Source organism: Homalodisca vitripennis, chromosome 7, assembly GCF_021130785.1.
Source record: "Homalodisca vitripennis isolate AUS2020 chromosome 7, UT_GWSS_2.1, whole genome shotgun sequence".
In the NCBI taxonomy this organism is placed as follows: domain Eukaryota; kingdom Metazoa; phylum Arthropoda; class Insecta; order Hemiptera; family Cicadellidae; genus Homalodisca; species Homalodisca vitripennis.
The window spans coordinates 16,877,066-16,894,262 of NC_060213.1; the positions used below are offsets into that span (position 1 = coordinate 16,877,066).

General features: G+C 32.8%; 1 protein-coding gene across 3 annotated transcripts; it reads right to left on the reverse strand.

The window, feature by feature from the left end:
• Positions 1-764: 764 nt before the first annotated feature.
• On the reverse strand, positions 765-15,491 carry LOC124366932 (E3 ubiquitin-protein ligase SINAT3-like). 3 transcript variants are annotated; one of them, XM_046823542.1, is made up of 3 exons: positions 15,215-15,475; positions 13,009-13,139; positions 765-2,011 (listed from the first exon to the last, which is right to left on the reverse strand). In XM_046823542.1, the coding sequence occupies exons 2-3, from the start codon at positions 13,021-13,023 to the stop codon at positions 1,211-1,213; spliced, it is 816 nt and encodes a 271-aa protein (XP_046679498.1). In that variant the 5' UTR covers positions 13,024-13,139; positions 15,215-15,475; the 3' UTR covers positions 765-1,210. The 3 variants fall into 3 exon arrangements, with proteins under 3 accessions (XP_046679498.1, XP_046679496.1, XP_046679497.1); XM_046823541.1 differs by lacking the exon at positions 765-2,011 and adding an exon at positions 5,416-6,652 and having other exon boundaries at positions 15,215-15,491; XM_046823540.1 differs by lacking the exon at positions 13,009-13,139 and having other exon boundaries at positions 15,215-15,485.
• Between the last annotated feature and the right edge of the window lie 1,706 nt (positions 15,492-17,197).

Genomic DNA, 17,197 nt, shown 5'->3' on the forward strand with positions numbered 1-17,197 from the left:
TTTTTGTTTATGATTGCGATACAATGTTATATGGTTTAAAAAAATGCAATAAAGAGATTATTATTATTATTACTATTTATTATAGTATTCATCATTTAAAACAAAAAATATCATGTAAGCACAAGTCGACAAATGTCTCGTTTAGCCGCTAGCTGCCATTTTGTATTTGTTATAAAAAATTATTATCTCCAAAACTAGTTAAGCTAAAGAAACCAAATTTGACACATAGTTTTAAATAAATACCAGCTTTGAAAAATGTTAAAAATAATTGTGTTATTTTCTATAATATCAACAAAATGGCGCTGTCCGAAAAGTTTTGAAGTCAAATAACAAAAAGTTCTTTATAGTTATTGAACTTCTATTAAATTCTTCATTTTTAGCTTAGAATCACAAATAGAATCTGCAAATGCAAAGCCAGCCCAACTTTTTTGTTGCACCCTGTATATACATATTATAATTTACGGTATCATTTTATATATTATACGTAATACCTTAAACGATGTAGTACTGCTAACAAATTGACGCTGAAAAATGTGTGGCTCATTAAAAGAGATTTTAATTTAAAAGAATTAAAAATACAAACTGATTTTAATTGAGAAATCTTAATACAATCTATTTTAAATGTCAAGAACATTTTTAAATGTGAAATTATTAACTGTCTCATATTAACTGGGTTGTAAGACAAATTTACAAACTAAACTATATGTGTATAATATGTACATGAAAATCACAATTTTTCTAGTTTGAAATAAAAAATTAAAAAGAAATCTGTTATCTAAATTTATTATAATTCTAATAACCAATAACATATTTTTGATATCACTTATAAATTAATCTGTGGTATAGTTTAGCTATTTAACAAGTTGTACAATGTTTCAAACCAGATATTGAAGTGACACATCTCTAGGTTTTTGGAAGAATGTTCCAAAATGAATTATACAATTAAAATATTGATCATAGTGGTTTACATCAATTAAATAATAAATATGTTGGAAACAGAGTAGTTATTTTATATTTCACATAATTCAATAATTATATAATCATATTGTATATTGTTATAATATTACATGCATGCACGCTAAAAATCTTGACACCATTTAAAACTTTTGATTAATAATAAACAGACATCACATAATCACTTGTAATCACACCAATAACCTTAAAATTAAACAGTACTGTAGGACTTATTCATGACTTCAAAATCATATTTTCAATGTTTAAAGATTTCAAGGTCCATTTCAATTTCTACCATTTTTATAGAAAATGGTAACTGTTTTTTACCGTTTAAAATCTTGTCCAAAGCAGAATCTGGAATCAAGACACCCGCCTCGCCATTGCCTAAAACATCAACATCACCACTAGCGTCGGTTACAGCTATCGAAGTGCTTGTAAACTCCATGCCACCTCCGTTGAAGGACACAATAAAATAATATTCGTGTGTGGGTTTTCTTGTAGGAAAGTAGTAGAATTTATGGATTATACATTTCGTTGTGGAGTTTCTGTAGCAGACCTTCCAGAAAACGATGTTTTTGAACACAATAGGTGAAAAATCGTAAAAGTCTATTGTTTTGCTAAAATTTACATAATAGCTTTTAAGAGTATGTGATAAATAACTCTTAGGCAATGATTCTCTATGTGCTCGTACAAAGTGATTAAATACGTCCTTCACCGAGCCTTCCCAAATACAATCAATAAATTTGCACTCAGTTTGTCTGAACTCACAATACTGCTCGTGTCCTTTCGTAAGCGAAATCACAGTACAACCCTGATTCGTGTTGGGGCATAGTTTAGGAAGGCTATCCAAGAGTTGATTGGTCAGAGTATGATTAGCTAAAGTAAATTCATCCCCACACATCGGACAAAGTTTGAGGTTATTTCCACAAATGTTGCAGACAACGTGTCCGTTCTTGCACTGTGTGGGTGATATATCTACCGTGCCGAGACAAACTGGACATTCTGCTAACTTTTGGAAATCAAGATCCACGTCAAGTAGCTTCTTTTCATGTCCACCCTGAAAAAAGTCACTCATTATAGTCGTTATTATTTTATAGAAACCACGCTGTTAATTCTTAGTTGAAAACCAAAAATCGGGTATTTTGATTTTCTATCATAATCCGCAACTTTATTAGAATCATTCCATAATTAGTCATTATACATTAAGAGTTTTAGCTGTGTTCACCACTAATAAATCTAATCAAACCGATATAATAAGGTTTGTTATAAAAATTAATTTACAAGATATATTAAAAGATAATTAATTAATTGTTGGTAGTGGAATTTGGTATATTCATCATCTAAATAACAAACCAAAGACTTACTAAGTAATACATTCAGGGAAATGTGAACTCTTCTTACAAAATAGAATTTAGAAGAAAAAATAACACACAAAAACATTATATTAGTCAACATTATCATTTTTAGGGGGTAAGGGGGGGAGATTCACCATCTATGACAGGTTAACTAGATGCATGGATATTGTCAATTGAACATCATCTTATCATCCACATCGATCGCAACACCTTGATGACCTGCTTTACATAGCAGTTTTATATTTCAAGAAACTGTCGTAATCCTACACATAGTAAATGCATAGTCTTACTTAATCTTCTCCATACTTCAACAGTTTAATTGGCCTCTACTGCATTGAAGTTCCAGATAGAGTTTACGTAAAAATCAACTGCCTTCCGTTAAGAATATCAACCACAGTAATATTTGAACTCTGTCATAGTTCAATCCCATTCTTCAGACTGTGAATTGCTGTGGTTCATACTTCTCTAACAGTTCTTGGGAATGTGAAGTGCTCTGGTCCATAGTTCTCTAAAAGTTCTTTGGACTGTAAAGTGCTCTGGTCCATAGTTCTCTAAAAGTTCTTTGGACTGTAAAGTGCTCTGGTCCATACTTCTCTGACAGTTCTTTAGACTGTGAAGTGCTCTGGTCCATACTTCTCTAACAGTTCTGTGGACTGTGAAGTGCTCTGGTCCATACTTCTCTAACAGTTCTGTGGACTGTGAAGTGCTCTGGTCCATACTTCTCTAACAGTCCTTTGGACTGTGAAGTGCTCTGGTCCATACTTCTCTAACAGTCCTTTGGACTGTGAAGTGCTCTGGTCCATACTTCTCTAACAGTCCTTGGGAATGTGAAGTGCTCTGGTCCATACTTCTCTAACAGTCCTTGGGAATGTGAAGTGCTCTGGTCCATACTTCTCTAACAGTTCTTGGGAATGTGAAGTGCTCTGGTCCATACTTCTCTAACAGTTCTTTGGACTGTAAAGTGCTCTGGTCCATAGTTCTCTAAAAGTTCTTTGGACTGTAAAGTGCTCTGGTCCATACTTCTCTGACAGTTCTTTAGACTGTGAAGTGCTCTGGTCCATACTTCTCTAACAGTTCTGTGGACTGTGAAGTGCTCTGGTCCATACTTCTCTAACAGTTCTGTGGACTGTGAAGTGCTCTGGTCCATACTTCTCTAACAGTCCTTTGGACTGTGAAGTGCTCTGGTCCATACTTCTCTAACAGTCCTTGGGAATGTGAAGTGCTCTGGTCCATACTTCTCTAACAGTCCTTGGGAATGTGAAGTGCTCTGGTCCATACTTCTCTAACAGTCCTTGGGAATGTGAAGTGCTCTGGTCCATACTTCTCTAACAGTCCTTGGGAATGTGAAGTGCTCTGGTCCATACTTCTCTAACAGTCCTTGGGAATGTGAAGTGCTCTGGTCCATACTTCTCTAACAGTCCTTGGGAATGTGAAGTGCTCTGGTCCATACTTCTCTAACAGTCCTTGGGAATGTGAAGTGCTCTGGTCCATACTTCTCTAACAGTCCTTGGGAATGTGAAGTGCTCTGGTCCATACTTCTCTAACAGTCCTTGGGAATGTGAAGTGCTCTGGTCCTTACTTCTCTAACAATTCTTTGGACTATTAAGTCCTATGATGCACCATTTCTCCAACAGACATTTAGTAAATAAAATTTGTGGCTCAAAAGTGATACATTTAGAACATAAAAATAAAACCCAGCGAAGAACCCCTAGTTTACAATTGCGCACTTTAGAACGGAAGATCCAGGGATTTAATACGCTCACACCAAGTATGACTTGTACTAATCACGGGAAATGCAAAAGGAGTGTAACATTTGTATCGCTTATGTAGTTTAAGGATCTATATAGTTATCTAGTCGACATAAGTGACTTTCTCTGATTCCGACTCACTTGGAAGTCCTCTGTGAAATTACATCATCCCTCATGAGCGGTCAACTGAAAAATAAATCCGTCTTCTACAAAGTTCAGTAATTGTAAAAGTCATGGTCTTTTTATCGTTTTTGATTCAGTCAAGATACTTTGATACATAAGAGGCAACTCTCTATACAACGCAATCTGCTTTAATGAGCAAAGGTGATTTGAATATGTCACTTCACCGCAACAAAACTCTATTAAAGACAGCAAACACAGTAAAATCATTATGGAACGTCAAATAACCAACTAGCAACTTCTCAAAAGATATCCACAGAACTACAGCAATGAATTGCATCATCAGGTGCCATGGTGTTAGGCACACGTGATACATAACACTTCCTCCACTATAAACACCTTTATTATCAGCAGTAGAGACTAGACACTTACTCTTGAAAATTATTCAGCATTCCTAGATCCACAAAAAATTTAAAAAACGGCAAACTAGATCAAGCTCTTTCTATAAAATTTACATGACATCCGATCACAATGATCTCAAACACTATTTTACTTACTGGAAGTGCACAGCCAAGATCTATCTATGGAAGGCTTGATTTATAATGAAGTTTTGCTGATGTGTTGGAAGCTGAACAGGATTTGACTTAAGCATTGAATATGACCCGACTACTAGGAGAAAAATATATGATCTTCATGTGGAGTTTCATGAAGATTGTCAGGAAAGCATACTGAAAACTGGCAAATCCAATAATGAGTATGCAAAAAACAGTACTGATTTGTTAGAAATAACAGATTTTGATTTCTAGATTGATATGGAAAATAAAAGGAATCAAAATATCATCATGTTGACTGTAAAGACGGACTTCTCCTGAAATGAGATGCGAAATGTTCATATTGTTCTTGTTTGGGTTAACAGCCTTCCAAAAGAATACGTGCAACACATGAGATGTGCAGTGTCGAGACTGTTGTTAAAGAACGCCATTCACATGACTTAGCTGCAATTAAACTCTTTTTAGCGCATTAAATTAAATTTTTTGTGGACACATTGAACGCATTAGTGCTATAAGCATGAATCCAAGGCGTGCTTTTAGAGCTAAAAAGACCAATGACTGCAAATTAAAATGCTCTGTTTAATTTATAACTTTAGAATATTTTTACTTCATGTGCTTTAGAGAATTTTTAATTTTACTGAAGCTATTGAGTGTATCAAAACAAGGGTTTCCATTAAAAAGCTATTGTCAGGTAAAAAGTGTTCTACTAATATTGTAAAATTTAAAACACAACTCAAGGCATAAAAAGTCTAATATTAGAGAGAGTTCAGCGGCCATTTTGGCAAACACAAATTTGCTTTACATATTCCATTTAAAACCTTAATTACCACTGCATTGTCAAATCTCTATCACATGCATAAATATCGAATCAGCTATTACTGTAAACTACTACAATGAAAATTTTAATAAATAGTCTCTTAGTGGATATCAATTGTAATACAAGTACAAATATTTATATTGCTAGTTGAATATGTATAAACGTTACTAAGTAAATATTTTAACAATGAGGTAACAAGTCAACTCTTGTTATTAGGTTAAAACACAAGAACTAATCAATAAAAGTACATCTATTAGACAATGTAGATCATTGTTTAACTGGTCACCGTGGACGACTCACTCATGAGTCACTAATTTCCACTTCCACTATATTTATAGTAAAATTCAGCTTATGTCCATCTTCCAAAATCTTGTCAAATTCAGAGTCTGGAATGACGAGTTTGGGTACGTCAGGGCCGTAAACCCATTCCTTATTATCAGAAGCAAACTCAACTCCTACATCGATTAATGCCTTTGAAGTGGTTGTAAACTCCATCACTCCTTTTTTCAATGACACAATGAAGTAGTAATCGTGCGTCGGTTTTTTTGTCGGAAAATAGTGGAATCTAAAAGTTATACTCCTTGTCGAACTGTCTCTATCAAATAACAGCCAAAAAACGTTGTTTTTAAACATAATTGTTGAGTACCTACTGAAATCTTCTGCTAAAGAAAAAGTCGAATGATGACAGCTTATGAAAGATTCGGTTGAGTTTTCAGGTAAATGGACCTTATGGTTTTCTTGTAGATGTTCAAGTACACTTTTCACAGAACCTATCCATTCACAATCCTTCATCCTGCACCATGTCTGTCTGAACTCACAGTACTGTTCGTGACCTTTCGAGAACAAAACCTCAGGGCAACCGAGAACAGCAAAAGAACAAGGTTTAGGAAGACGCTCCAGGAGTTGATTCGTTAAAGTAGGTCTACATATGACAAACTTCCTCTCACATGTCGGACACGATTTGAGATTAGATCTACAGGAACTGCAGACACCGTGACCGTTCTTGCATAACCAGTGTAAAACATCTAAGGAGTCGAGACAAACCGGACATTGGAAAAGCTCCTGGAGTTCTTGAGCCAGAGTTAAACATTTCTGTTTGAGTTCGTCCTGAAAAATAAAATATGGTCATAGTATATTTGCTTCATAATAATTTATGTATATTATTTAACTCATTATTACTCGTCGTTGGACAACCACGGCTAAACATCACAACAAGAAACCGTGTTGGAAAGACACCATGTCAAATTCTCGTAGAAAGGAAAGAGAATAGGTGTATTTTAAGATATTTGATAAAACAGACAAAAATAGGTTGGTCTTAAATTAGAGCTCATCCAGTCCAATGGAAGGAAACTATTAAATCAATGAAGTCCATCTGAACAAGCATACGAGAAAATATATCAGATTTGGTTTGATAATGAACACTGTGATGCTCCAGTTTTAGCTTCTTAATTTCTGATAAAGTTAAACTATATGGAATGAATTTCAAAGATTGATTAGGACATTTAACTACCTAGGGGTCCCTTTGAAATTGTACTTTGTTAAATGATTGACAAACGGAAGCAAAGTCTTTAAAAACTTTGAATTCAGCCCAGTCACTTGAATTACATCGACAGTAATATTGGACTCTGGAAGCAAGGGATATTATTATAGAATCTGGTGACATATTCACAGAAGTTCAACAGTTCAGAACTGTCTAAATTTCTAAAATAATACCTTCATTATAGGATTTAGATTTACTCTTACCATTCTCCTTCAACCTGAATAAACTGCATAGTTATCTTTAGACCATTTAAATCTTCTATGAAAGACCGTTTTTGTCAAAGCTATCTGGGTACCAGAATCCTCATCGCAAATTTCTCAGAATATTATCTCTCGTGGTTAACAATCACTGAGTTACCAAAAATCTTGGCTGCATTATCGAGGGAAATGGATAGTCATATCATTCCAATCATGAGATGAAACTAACCATATTCCCCAGACAGGTCTACTTCCAGTTGAACCCACACTGGGCACAGCAAAAACCAATGTGCCACTTAAATCTGAGCAACCTTATGGATGTCCAGGAGCAGAACATCACTAACCGCAAATGTCAAGATTCTGGGGTGCAAGGATAGTTTGATCAGTCTAGACTAGTGCAGGAAATGACTGTTGGAGTTCCCTAAAAATCAAAAGTTCGTAGCAGCCTAGACATAAAGGCGTGCCACCCCCTGCCTGATTTGACTGGAGAGGTTGGTTCAGAGCTGGCTTACCCTTATTCTAAGGGGATATGACTGAGATTAATGCCATATAATGCCAACTCTTCCTCATGGATCTCCACAGCAGGCAGTTCCTACCCCAACCTTACTCATCCAGAATATACTGTCACTCCGGAAGAAGTGTTATAGTACACTATACCAGACTAACTATAGATACCAGAGTTAGAATATTAGCAACAAACTACCTAATACAGCTAGAATAATGAGAGTTATATCTAAATTAGCTTATTTATTTATGCGTTATGACATATACAGAACATTGACAAACAATGACTTCTGGTTGTCATACCGATAAATGTATAAAAACGTACCGGTTTCTACCAAACTGTAAATTTGAAACCGACAGTAAAGTAATTTCTAAAGAAGGTTACAGACTATAATTTGACATATTCTAACAAACATTGCTAAAAAAAAACTCATCGCCTAACCACTGATCAAGAATGAAAATATTTGGTTTTAGATCGCTTTTCGTTATTAAACTCCTTGAGATAACAGATTAGAGCAATCTTTGAGTAACAGTTCAGTTACAACATTACATTATTGGTTACACTTATTTTTTATGAAAACAGTTTACATTGAACCTTGTCAATTTCAAACAAGTAAATCTTCCAAACTGTTCTTAATAGGATGAGCATTAGCAAAAACTATATCTCAAAGGACTAAAAAACCTTTTATCTGCCTGCCAGTTAGCACGATATCTCGAAAATGAACTGACCTATAGCATTAATATTTTGCACCAAGCCCCAATTCTATACATAGGCAACATTGAGTTCAACCATGGTGCATGTCACTCCATGGGCATCTGAATATTTTTATACTGGTATGAGTAACACTGATGGCAACGAGAATATATAAATAAAAAGAATATAGAATAATTGATTTATTTTTAACACATGATTTTACAGAATCATGGCCCCACCAAGTCAACATGACTTATCGGTGAGGTCCGTAATGACACTTAAAAAAACAAAATACAAAATTACATTACAGTTTCATCAATTGTTTGTTTTGCTCAGTTTAGTTTATGCTTTTACAAAAAATGTGATGTTGCTCTGTGTGTGGCTGTGGTGCTTCTATAACTCCAGATTGTTAAATATTGACATTTTATAACATTATGGGGATAATACATACATTATACAGAGTATAAATAGATAGTAAATTATATAACTGGGTAGAAAACAACAAACAAACAACAACAACAAACTACAATAATAATAACAACAACAATAATAATAATATATTTCAATACATACTATTATATATATAATATATTTTTTTAAATATATTATTGTTAAAAATAATATATTTTATTTAACAACAAATCAAATATATAAAATATTGCCCATCAACAAACAGCATTCTATAAATAGTTAAATATAAGCAATAAATCTCTAAACATTCAACAAGAATATTAATAAATAACAACAAACTATTAGACAACAACAAAAATATTAAATATGTAATATTATATACATCCTAATTTTAACAAAATCTGGTTAACCGCTGAAGTAAATAAGCTTTATCCAATCATTCACTTTATTTGCCTGTGCATGTGTATGTGTTTAATTAATTTAGATGTAAGCTAAGTAGTCAGCTCATTGTGTGTTGTGGTAAGCCATCTCTGCACTACCTCTCTAAAAACCCTGAAGTTTCTCAGGTTTACAATTTCATCTGGAAGTAAGTTAAAAGTTAAAATAATATGGAATATAAAGCTCGGGCAACCTCTCACCAAACTTTGTGGCCATTCTAGGTATAGAATATCTTGTGGTGAGTCGTGTATTTAAAATCTTTAGCCTTTTTCTTTTGTGATCATTTTTATTAAAATTATCTATAATCTCTCCCTCTCTCCCCCTCCCTCCCTCTCTCTCTCTCTCTCTCTCTCTCTCTCTCTCTCTCTCTCTCGTATGAATGGCAATTGCCTTATTTAATTTAAATAAACATTAAATCGCAAAAAGTACTACCGGGAGTCGAACCCGGATCTCTCACTTGCCGGGTGATGTTATATATATGACTGTTTGGGATTCATTAAAGTTTTAAGCTCTTCATTGGTACATTCTCTTGTACATAGCTGATACATTTCTTCCTTTCCAAAAAGTCTTTTCAAACACCTGTTTTGCAGAATTTTTATAATGTTTAAATGGGATGTAGCAGCTGCACCCAAAATTCCAATACCATATCTAATGTTGGATTCAACCAGCAATTGATATGCAACCATCTTTACCTTATTATTGGTAAATTTATCACTCAACATACAATAGCAATACATATACAAACATATATTGTACATATAGTAGCAATACAAGGATTCAACCTTTTGTGAAGATCATAAATGTGTTCATTAAATATCATAAATAAAAATAGCAGAATAAATATAGTTGTAAACATAGTGAGTAAAATTATTTAAAGTTTTTACATTAAAACATGTAGTCTTCCTACACCTACACATATAACATAATCTTTCAGTATACATAATTAAAACACTGTTATGAAACCCTTCTCCATGCACAAAACTGTTAATGTAACATGTGGCAAGATATTCTAAAGAAAGATTTTATCTGTAGAATATGCAAGGTGTGTTCACATTTTGTGACATCACAGGCAGCCTAAACTACCCACATGGTATCTCGAAAAAGATTTCTTTTGTAGATTTTATTTGTACATAGACAAGAATGAGTTCTATGAAGGTGTCTATCCCACCATGGACTTTGGCTGAGCTGCATTGAAGCCTATCACTCGGTACGCACAATTTCTCTTTTGTCTGCTAGGAAATGTAAAAATGTTTTTTCTGCCTGTTTATCTGTCAAAAGGAGATCCCGGGAATAAAATTAGCTATAAACGACATTTTTGCATGCAAGTTCAGCGAAGCCTGCTACACGGTGAGGCGTACTCTTATCCTACTATAACGTAATTAAGAGTTTTTTAGTACTAGTTACAGTACAACGTTTTATATACCATATAACGTTATAATTCAACTTGTATCAGGATTACAGGAGTAGTACCGTGTAAATTGGTCGGATACTCTTTATCACTATTATATTTATTATGTTGACACTCATTCATAGGCAAGTAATGTAACAGAGAATAGTGCAATCTAACTATTAAAGCATCTAATAATTATTTTTCCACTGTTTTGTTGTTCACGCATGACATGCTCATGCTTCAATTAATATAACATAATACACTTAACAAGCCAAAGTTGGTGATAACAACATTATTAAAATTAAGTTTCTCTGAACTAAACAAATTGTTAAATCCAGGTCTAACATTGTGAGTAGACAAAATATAAGATTTGTACCTAACTCTATATTAAGATTTATAACTTCAAAGAAACAGCAAAGTGCAAACCTCAACACCTTGTGATGGCACAGTGATACGCCAGAGTGCAACCTTAGTCACGCCAGAGTCACTGGGAGGTTGGGAAATTTAACTTTAGACTCGTTAAGGCATTTTATTGACGATCGTGGGTATATATTAAGATTTGCCATTTTACTTTATAACAAAATTTGAAATCTATATTTTGAGGATTGAAATCTACCTTCTTCTTCAAGTTTTAACACATAAGGCTAATACATAAAAAAACTTAAAACTAAACCTGAGGAAGATGGTAGATTTCAGTCCTCGAAACTTAGTGTTATATTTTTATAATCATAACGATGGCAAATGTTGGAATGTGTCATTCTTTCAAATTTAGCCTGTTTTTTAGAGCGCAATTAGTGAAAACTAATGAACCGAATTTTGGAATAATCTTTTGCCAAACAAATACAATAGTTTTTATAATTTTAGTGCCAAAATTACACTTTACCGTAATAGTTCACATATGATATTCATATGATCGATTTAGTTTTTTTACAGGATCTAAATATTTTGAAGCTATCCAAATTCATTAATTCGATTGATATCATTCTCAAGTCATATTTCTGATAAAATTATATTAAAATATTATAAATATATATTAAATTATATTAGTTAAAATGAACTCAAACTATCCTATACAATTAATGAAAATATCTCTATATTCTTATTGTAGTTTGGAATATTCTGTTGTCGTAGGTTGAATGTATTTTTATAGTGGTTAAAGATCTGTTTGTCGAACATTGTTAATATGAATACAAATTTTACTGTTATTGGTTCGTTAAGGGGATCGTATCTCTGAAACATTTGAAATATATGATTAATTGGAGATTAACTAAATCAATGCATTATTAGTCAATTATGTAATTACAGAGTGAAATCTATTTATGCCTTTCACGCACGTTGTATGTACCTACGCGGAAGTCACGGGAATGATATCAAAGATTTAAAGCAACAATCTACACAATGAATTATTAAGCGTTGTCCTACTGACACTCTTTTTCATGAATCTTCACTCCTTTCCTTGCGACAGTTGTACATAAAGCATCTTTTAGTTCATATTTATAAATATTACAACATAATTTTCCCAGAAACATCACATTCTTATAATACCAGGCATGCAGTTAATGTCGGTATACCTGTTACAAGGTTAGTTCAATCATTTTCAATAACAAATTCCTTTTATATTTCCCATGTATTGTTCAGAAACATTTGCAAAAACTTCAGTTACTTCAAATTATTCGAATCAACTTCAATTTAAATTTTTAAGAAAAATGTTAATTTCTTCCTTCTACAGATTGGCCTTGAGGGAGCCCAGGCCCTAATCTTATCAGAATATGGGCGGGCTTGACCTTGGTCCTTTCTCTCACCCCTTCCCCCCTCCGATACCACCTGTCATTCATCTACATTTCAAAGTGGTAACTACTTCAAGTAAATTAAATATAAATTTTTTAGTCGGATTGTTTAATTTAAATTATTGTTATTGTTGCTCTTTCGTTTGCCTCTGAACCATACCCGGCAAAATAAACTGCCGTAACATTAATTTCTGTAAAGGATAGTGTCTCTAGCCTACGCACAGGCTGCTTGCCCATGTAGGCTAATTTCCAACAAATATATATTTAGAAATTACAATGTTTTAAATTTCATTGTTAACTAATATTTATTTGCAAATCCATTTGTAATCTCTGTACCTATATGAAGATTGTGGAAATAAACTTATATTTCATTTCATTAGCGTTTTTGTAGTTAGGAAATATTCATGGAAACCTCCAACATAATATTAACTGCATCGCTAAAAATTACTTAAAAATAATACTGATCAATGGAATAAGAGATATAATTGAAAGTTGTACTTACCAAGTTTTCCGACATGATTTGATGACTCGAAATCAATTGGGTTGGGTAGAAAACTATGAAACATTCAGTACTTCTCAATTTCTGTTCAAACCATGTGCTAGTGAACTGACAAGGCTTCCAATTATACTTTGCTGAAAGTAACACATTTGTTACACTTGCTTTTTTATGTCTACTCTACAGTAGTTGAAACATTTACAGTACAATTTATGAACATTTATTACATATTTCAAATAAAATTAAATATTTTGTTTTACCAGAATATAACAAAATGTGCAGCAATCGTCCAAGTATTATATGAAATATTAAATTTCTTTAAAAATTCACACCACATCGAAATCACAGTCAAACTTACAGTACTCTCACACATACCACATTCATTTTTGCCAATTTCCCCACTTCCAGAGCCGGTTGTCAGTATATTAATTGTGCAGTCACCCAGCGTATGCCATAAACTCTTTAGCACTATAAAACGCTTGGGATGCTAAAAAGTGTTTAAAGTACGCTTTTAACGTCTTGGGCGTTAAATTGATTCTACCAACTTGTTGACAAAATGAACTCCTGCCTGTGAGGGTAAGTGTTTGTAAATCATAGCCCTGTGTCTGTCAGTTCGGTAAATATCTCTGCCTCATGTTTCATACGCACGTTGTTTGGCTCTCCCAATCGCAAAGTGAAAGTCAGGAAATTTGATTTTGAAGGCTTTGCTTTGAGATTTAGGCTGTTGAATTGTTGAACACAATTATTTGTGTCAACAAAAGCTTGTTGTTCCAGAATTATTTTAGAATTGTTATTAAAGCAAAGTTTTGTGTCACCGGCATACTGTACAAGTCTCCCATACTATAAAAAATAAAAGTTTTCTCTAAAAACTATCAAATGTTTTTAGTAAAATCATCCAATCTCATTTTCTGTAATATTTATCCACAGTTATATCTTCTCCTTTAAAAGATAACTTTAAAAATGGTAGCATATTTTTGTACCTAGAACTGTGCTCTTGGCCATCTTGATTATAGTTCCATAACAGCGTTAAAAAATCAAAACAAATACCTCAACACCTTATATTTAGTAATAGAATTGCATGCATTGTCTCATTTTAACGAAATAACAAGGTAGGTGTTTGCTACACCACATGTGACATAAAATACTTTGCTTGAGGTTGCTTACAAAATTTCAAGTCTATAGTTAATTTTATTAGGCTTTATATTTTGCTGTCACACATTAAAAATGACATTTAATTGTACTCAGAGCTTGCTTATTATTGGTAGTTTCGGTTTATCATCTGTTAACTGAGGATGGTTCCACACAGGAAAAAATATTATTAAACATTTCAAGAAGTTTCTTCGCGGTGCGAACCAGAAGAGTTTCATGTTAGTTGTACTCTGTTTGTTTACTAATTTATTTATCCTGTGATTTCCTTGGTACCATCGTGGCTACCCTTGGGACCAATGTAAAAATGTTTGCTATTGCTCAGCTAAATCCTACGGAGCGCGGAGATAAATTTCTGTGTCTTATATGGAAATTAAGTTTCATGCAAAATTTGAAATGGTAAGTTTTTCTCAATACACCATGCAGACAGACAGAAACGGAATTTTCCCTGTTCTTTGAGTAACAGGTTTCACTAGCCCTCAGTCAATTGATGTATATCAAACAACTTTTTATTTTTAATATTTTAATTGGTTGTTCAGAAACAAAATCACAAACAGTTTTGTACTTAATATTCTAAATATTCCAAAAGTATACGCCTTACAAAAGAAAAAAAAATGTGTTTGGATGCGTATTAGTCATATCTTTAAAATAAGACTTCCCATAATTCTATGACAAAAAATAAGGGCAGTAATTGTATTTGGTGTTATATTATTTTTAGAGGGTAGTAATTTTACTTTACTTAATTTTAATTAAACTATTAGGATTTTTATTTGTAATTTATTAAATTTTAATCTTGTAAAAAATGTTAATAGAAAATATTTAGGGATAAATAATGTCATGACAGTCACAACTCTCATGTACTGAACAAATAGCATACAAAGTTTAATATGTAAAATAAAAATGTCCATTATATAGAATCGTGGTGCATCAATTTTAAATTTAGTAAATGTTTTATATTAAATTAGTTGTTTTTTTAAGAAAACATCCCTGACAAGTTTTAGGTCTAAGATTAAATTGAGGCAAAACACTATAGGGAATAAAGGTATGTTGAGGGTTAAATACTTACATTTATTCCAATTGTATGATAACTATTCATTGGCTCTTGCCTTTTAGTCTTGTGGAAAATAAAATGTTACATCACTGGGTGGTATGAAAAATTCAATTTTAAATTGTTCAAAAATTAATTGATATTACACTTGTTTTGAAATTAATACTGAGATAAATGAAAGTTACACTATTCAAGTGTTGGGGGACAAAAACTGACGACCACCGAGTGACTGCTGGAATATACAAGCAAGAACATGTTTAGAGCAGATCTCAAATCCAGTGGTTTACTGATTGGCATGAACTGATAAGAAACATGATAACAGAACCTTGAAGCAATTTACAGCTGGTGTGTTTTTCAGCCTGTGTCAAAGTTTGTTTTCTTTTCTCTCCATAGATATTTTTCAACTTCAATATTGTTATGTAATGATTAAAGACAATTTTTTGTTACTGAGATTATTGATAGCTAAAATAGCTGGAGACAAAGTGAAACGCTTTTAAAGTTATTAAACACATAAAAATGTGCACTAATTTTATACATGTTGCAAAGAAATGTAATTTATGTAAAATTGTATTAGACTTATGTTGGAATTATATTGGACTTTCAAATTAAAAATTTGATACTACTAAATAGTTTTAAACAGAGTGCAACAGTTTTAGACAATATCAATTTTTGCAAAATTGCAGATACTGAATGTATACTTATATTTCTAAATACCTAATTCATAAAAAGATATAAAGTTTATACTTTGATACATGATTACATGTATAGACATGGTGTAACAGACCAACCATCTCGTTTTACAATTTAAAACAATAATTCCATCCATAAACTGATTTACTCCTGTTAAGTATTTATTTTATAAAAACTATTGATAGTTACAAAATGTTTCCAAACAGATGGACCTAAATTTCAACAACATTCTGAACATGTGGTGTATTATTTAAAATGTCTCTGGGCTCAAAGAGTTTGAAAACAATTGGTAAACAAATTACTTGTTAATTTAAATAAAGCTACAGCCAACACAACTTTTGGGCTATATTTTTTGGTAAATAGAAGATACTGAAGAAGAGAGTATATACTCCGGTTCTCAAAAATTGTATTTAACTTTTTTTTAAATCTATCAATAGCAAATATTTATATTCTTGTTATCTTTCAGATTGTTTGACTGTCAACAATGCACTTTAAACAATGAAAGTACTTACCTCTGATAGTGGTCATCTTAATGCCTTTCTTCACTCAGATCCAGATTTCTATAGTTTCTAGATTTTTTGAACTTGTGCAATAATTGTCTTTGAAAACGTTTAAATTATTTACAAAGAAGTGTACACCAGTATTTATGGGACCAGTACTGTCAACCAGCTCCGTACTCAGACCGGAGTACTTTTTGGACAATTTTACTGGGGCCAGGGCCAGCCTCGTCACACTTGTACGGAGGTGAGTGGCGGGGCATGACAAGTCCCTCCTGAATCTTTTCCATGGTCCGCCAAAGCTGACAACGGCCCTGTTGTCAACCCATTGGTATATTCATCAATACTTTCTAATTAAGACATAATTGTACTACTGTAGGCGAGTCACGAGATGGCCCTGGTCTCTTTGTATACCAGCAAATTCAAGGTAACAATAATACTCTTGAGACGTAACAATAATCGTGTGCAATAATGTTGCAGAGGTAATTACTGACTGAAGTGCCTGCAAAATAAGATGATACTGCTACGATACACAACTGCACCATGTAATGAGCCAAGGGTCATCTTGTGACCCACATACAGTAGTGGTCATCTTAATTTAAGCTCTATAAGAACAATTTTAAACTTTAAATACTCCTTCACCATTAATTTTAGTTATAAAATTATGGCAGATGTCTCATTATAAATGCATCCTGTTGCTTTTAAGTTGTTTCACTATTTTTGTAGACTACACAGAAAAAACTACAAATTAATTTTAGTAATTGTAATGTATTAATAATAAATTGTAATTTATTGTTTGGATACTACAAAATAT

What these genes read in the sequence shown, in the direction of transcription:
- LOC124366932 (XM_046823540.1), bottom strand. Translation starts at nt 15,244, where the DNA reads ATGAATAGTTATCATACAATTGGAATAAAT. An exon ending in ATCATACAATTGGAATAAAT is followed by an intron (nt 2,012 to 15,214) that starts GTAAGTATTTAA and finishes GACTTTTTTCAG; the next exon opens with GGTGGACATGAAAAGAAGCT.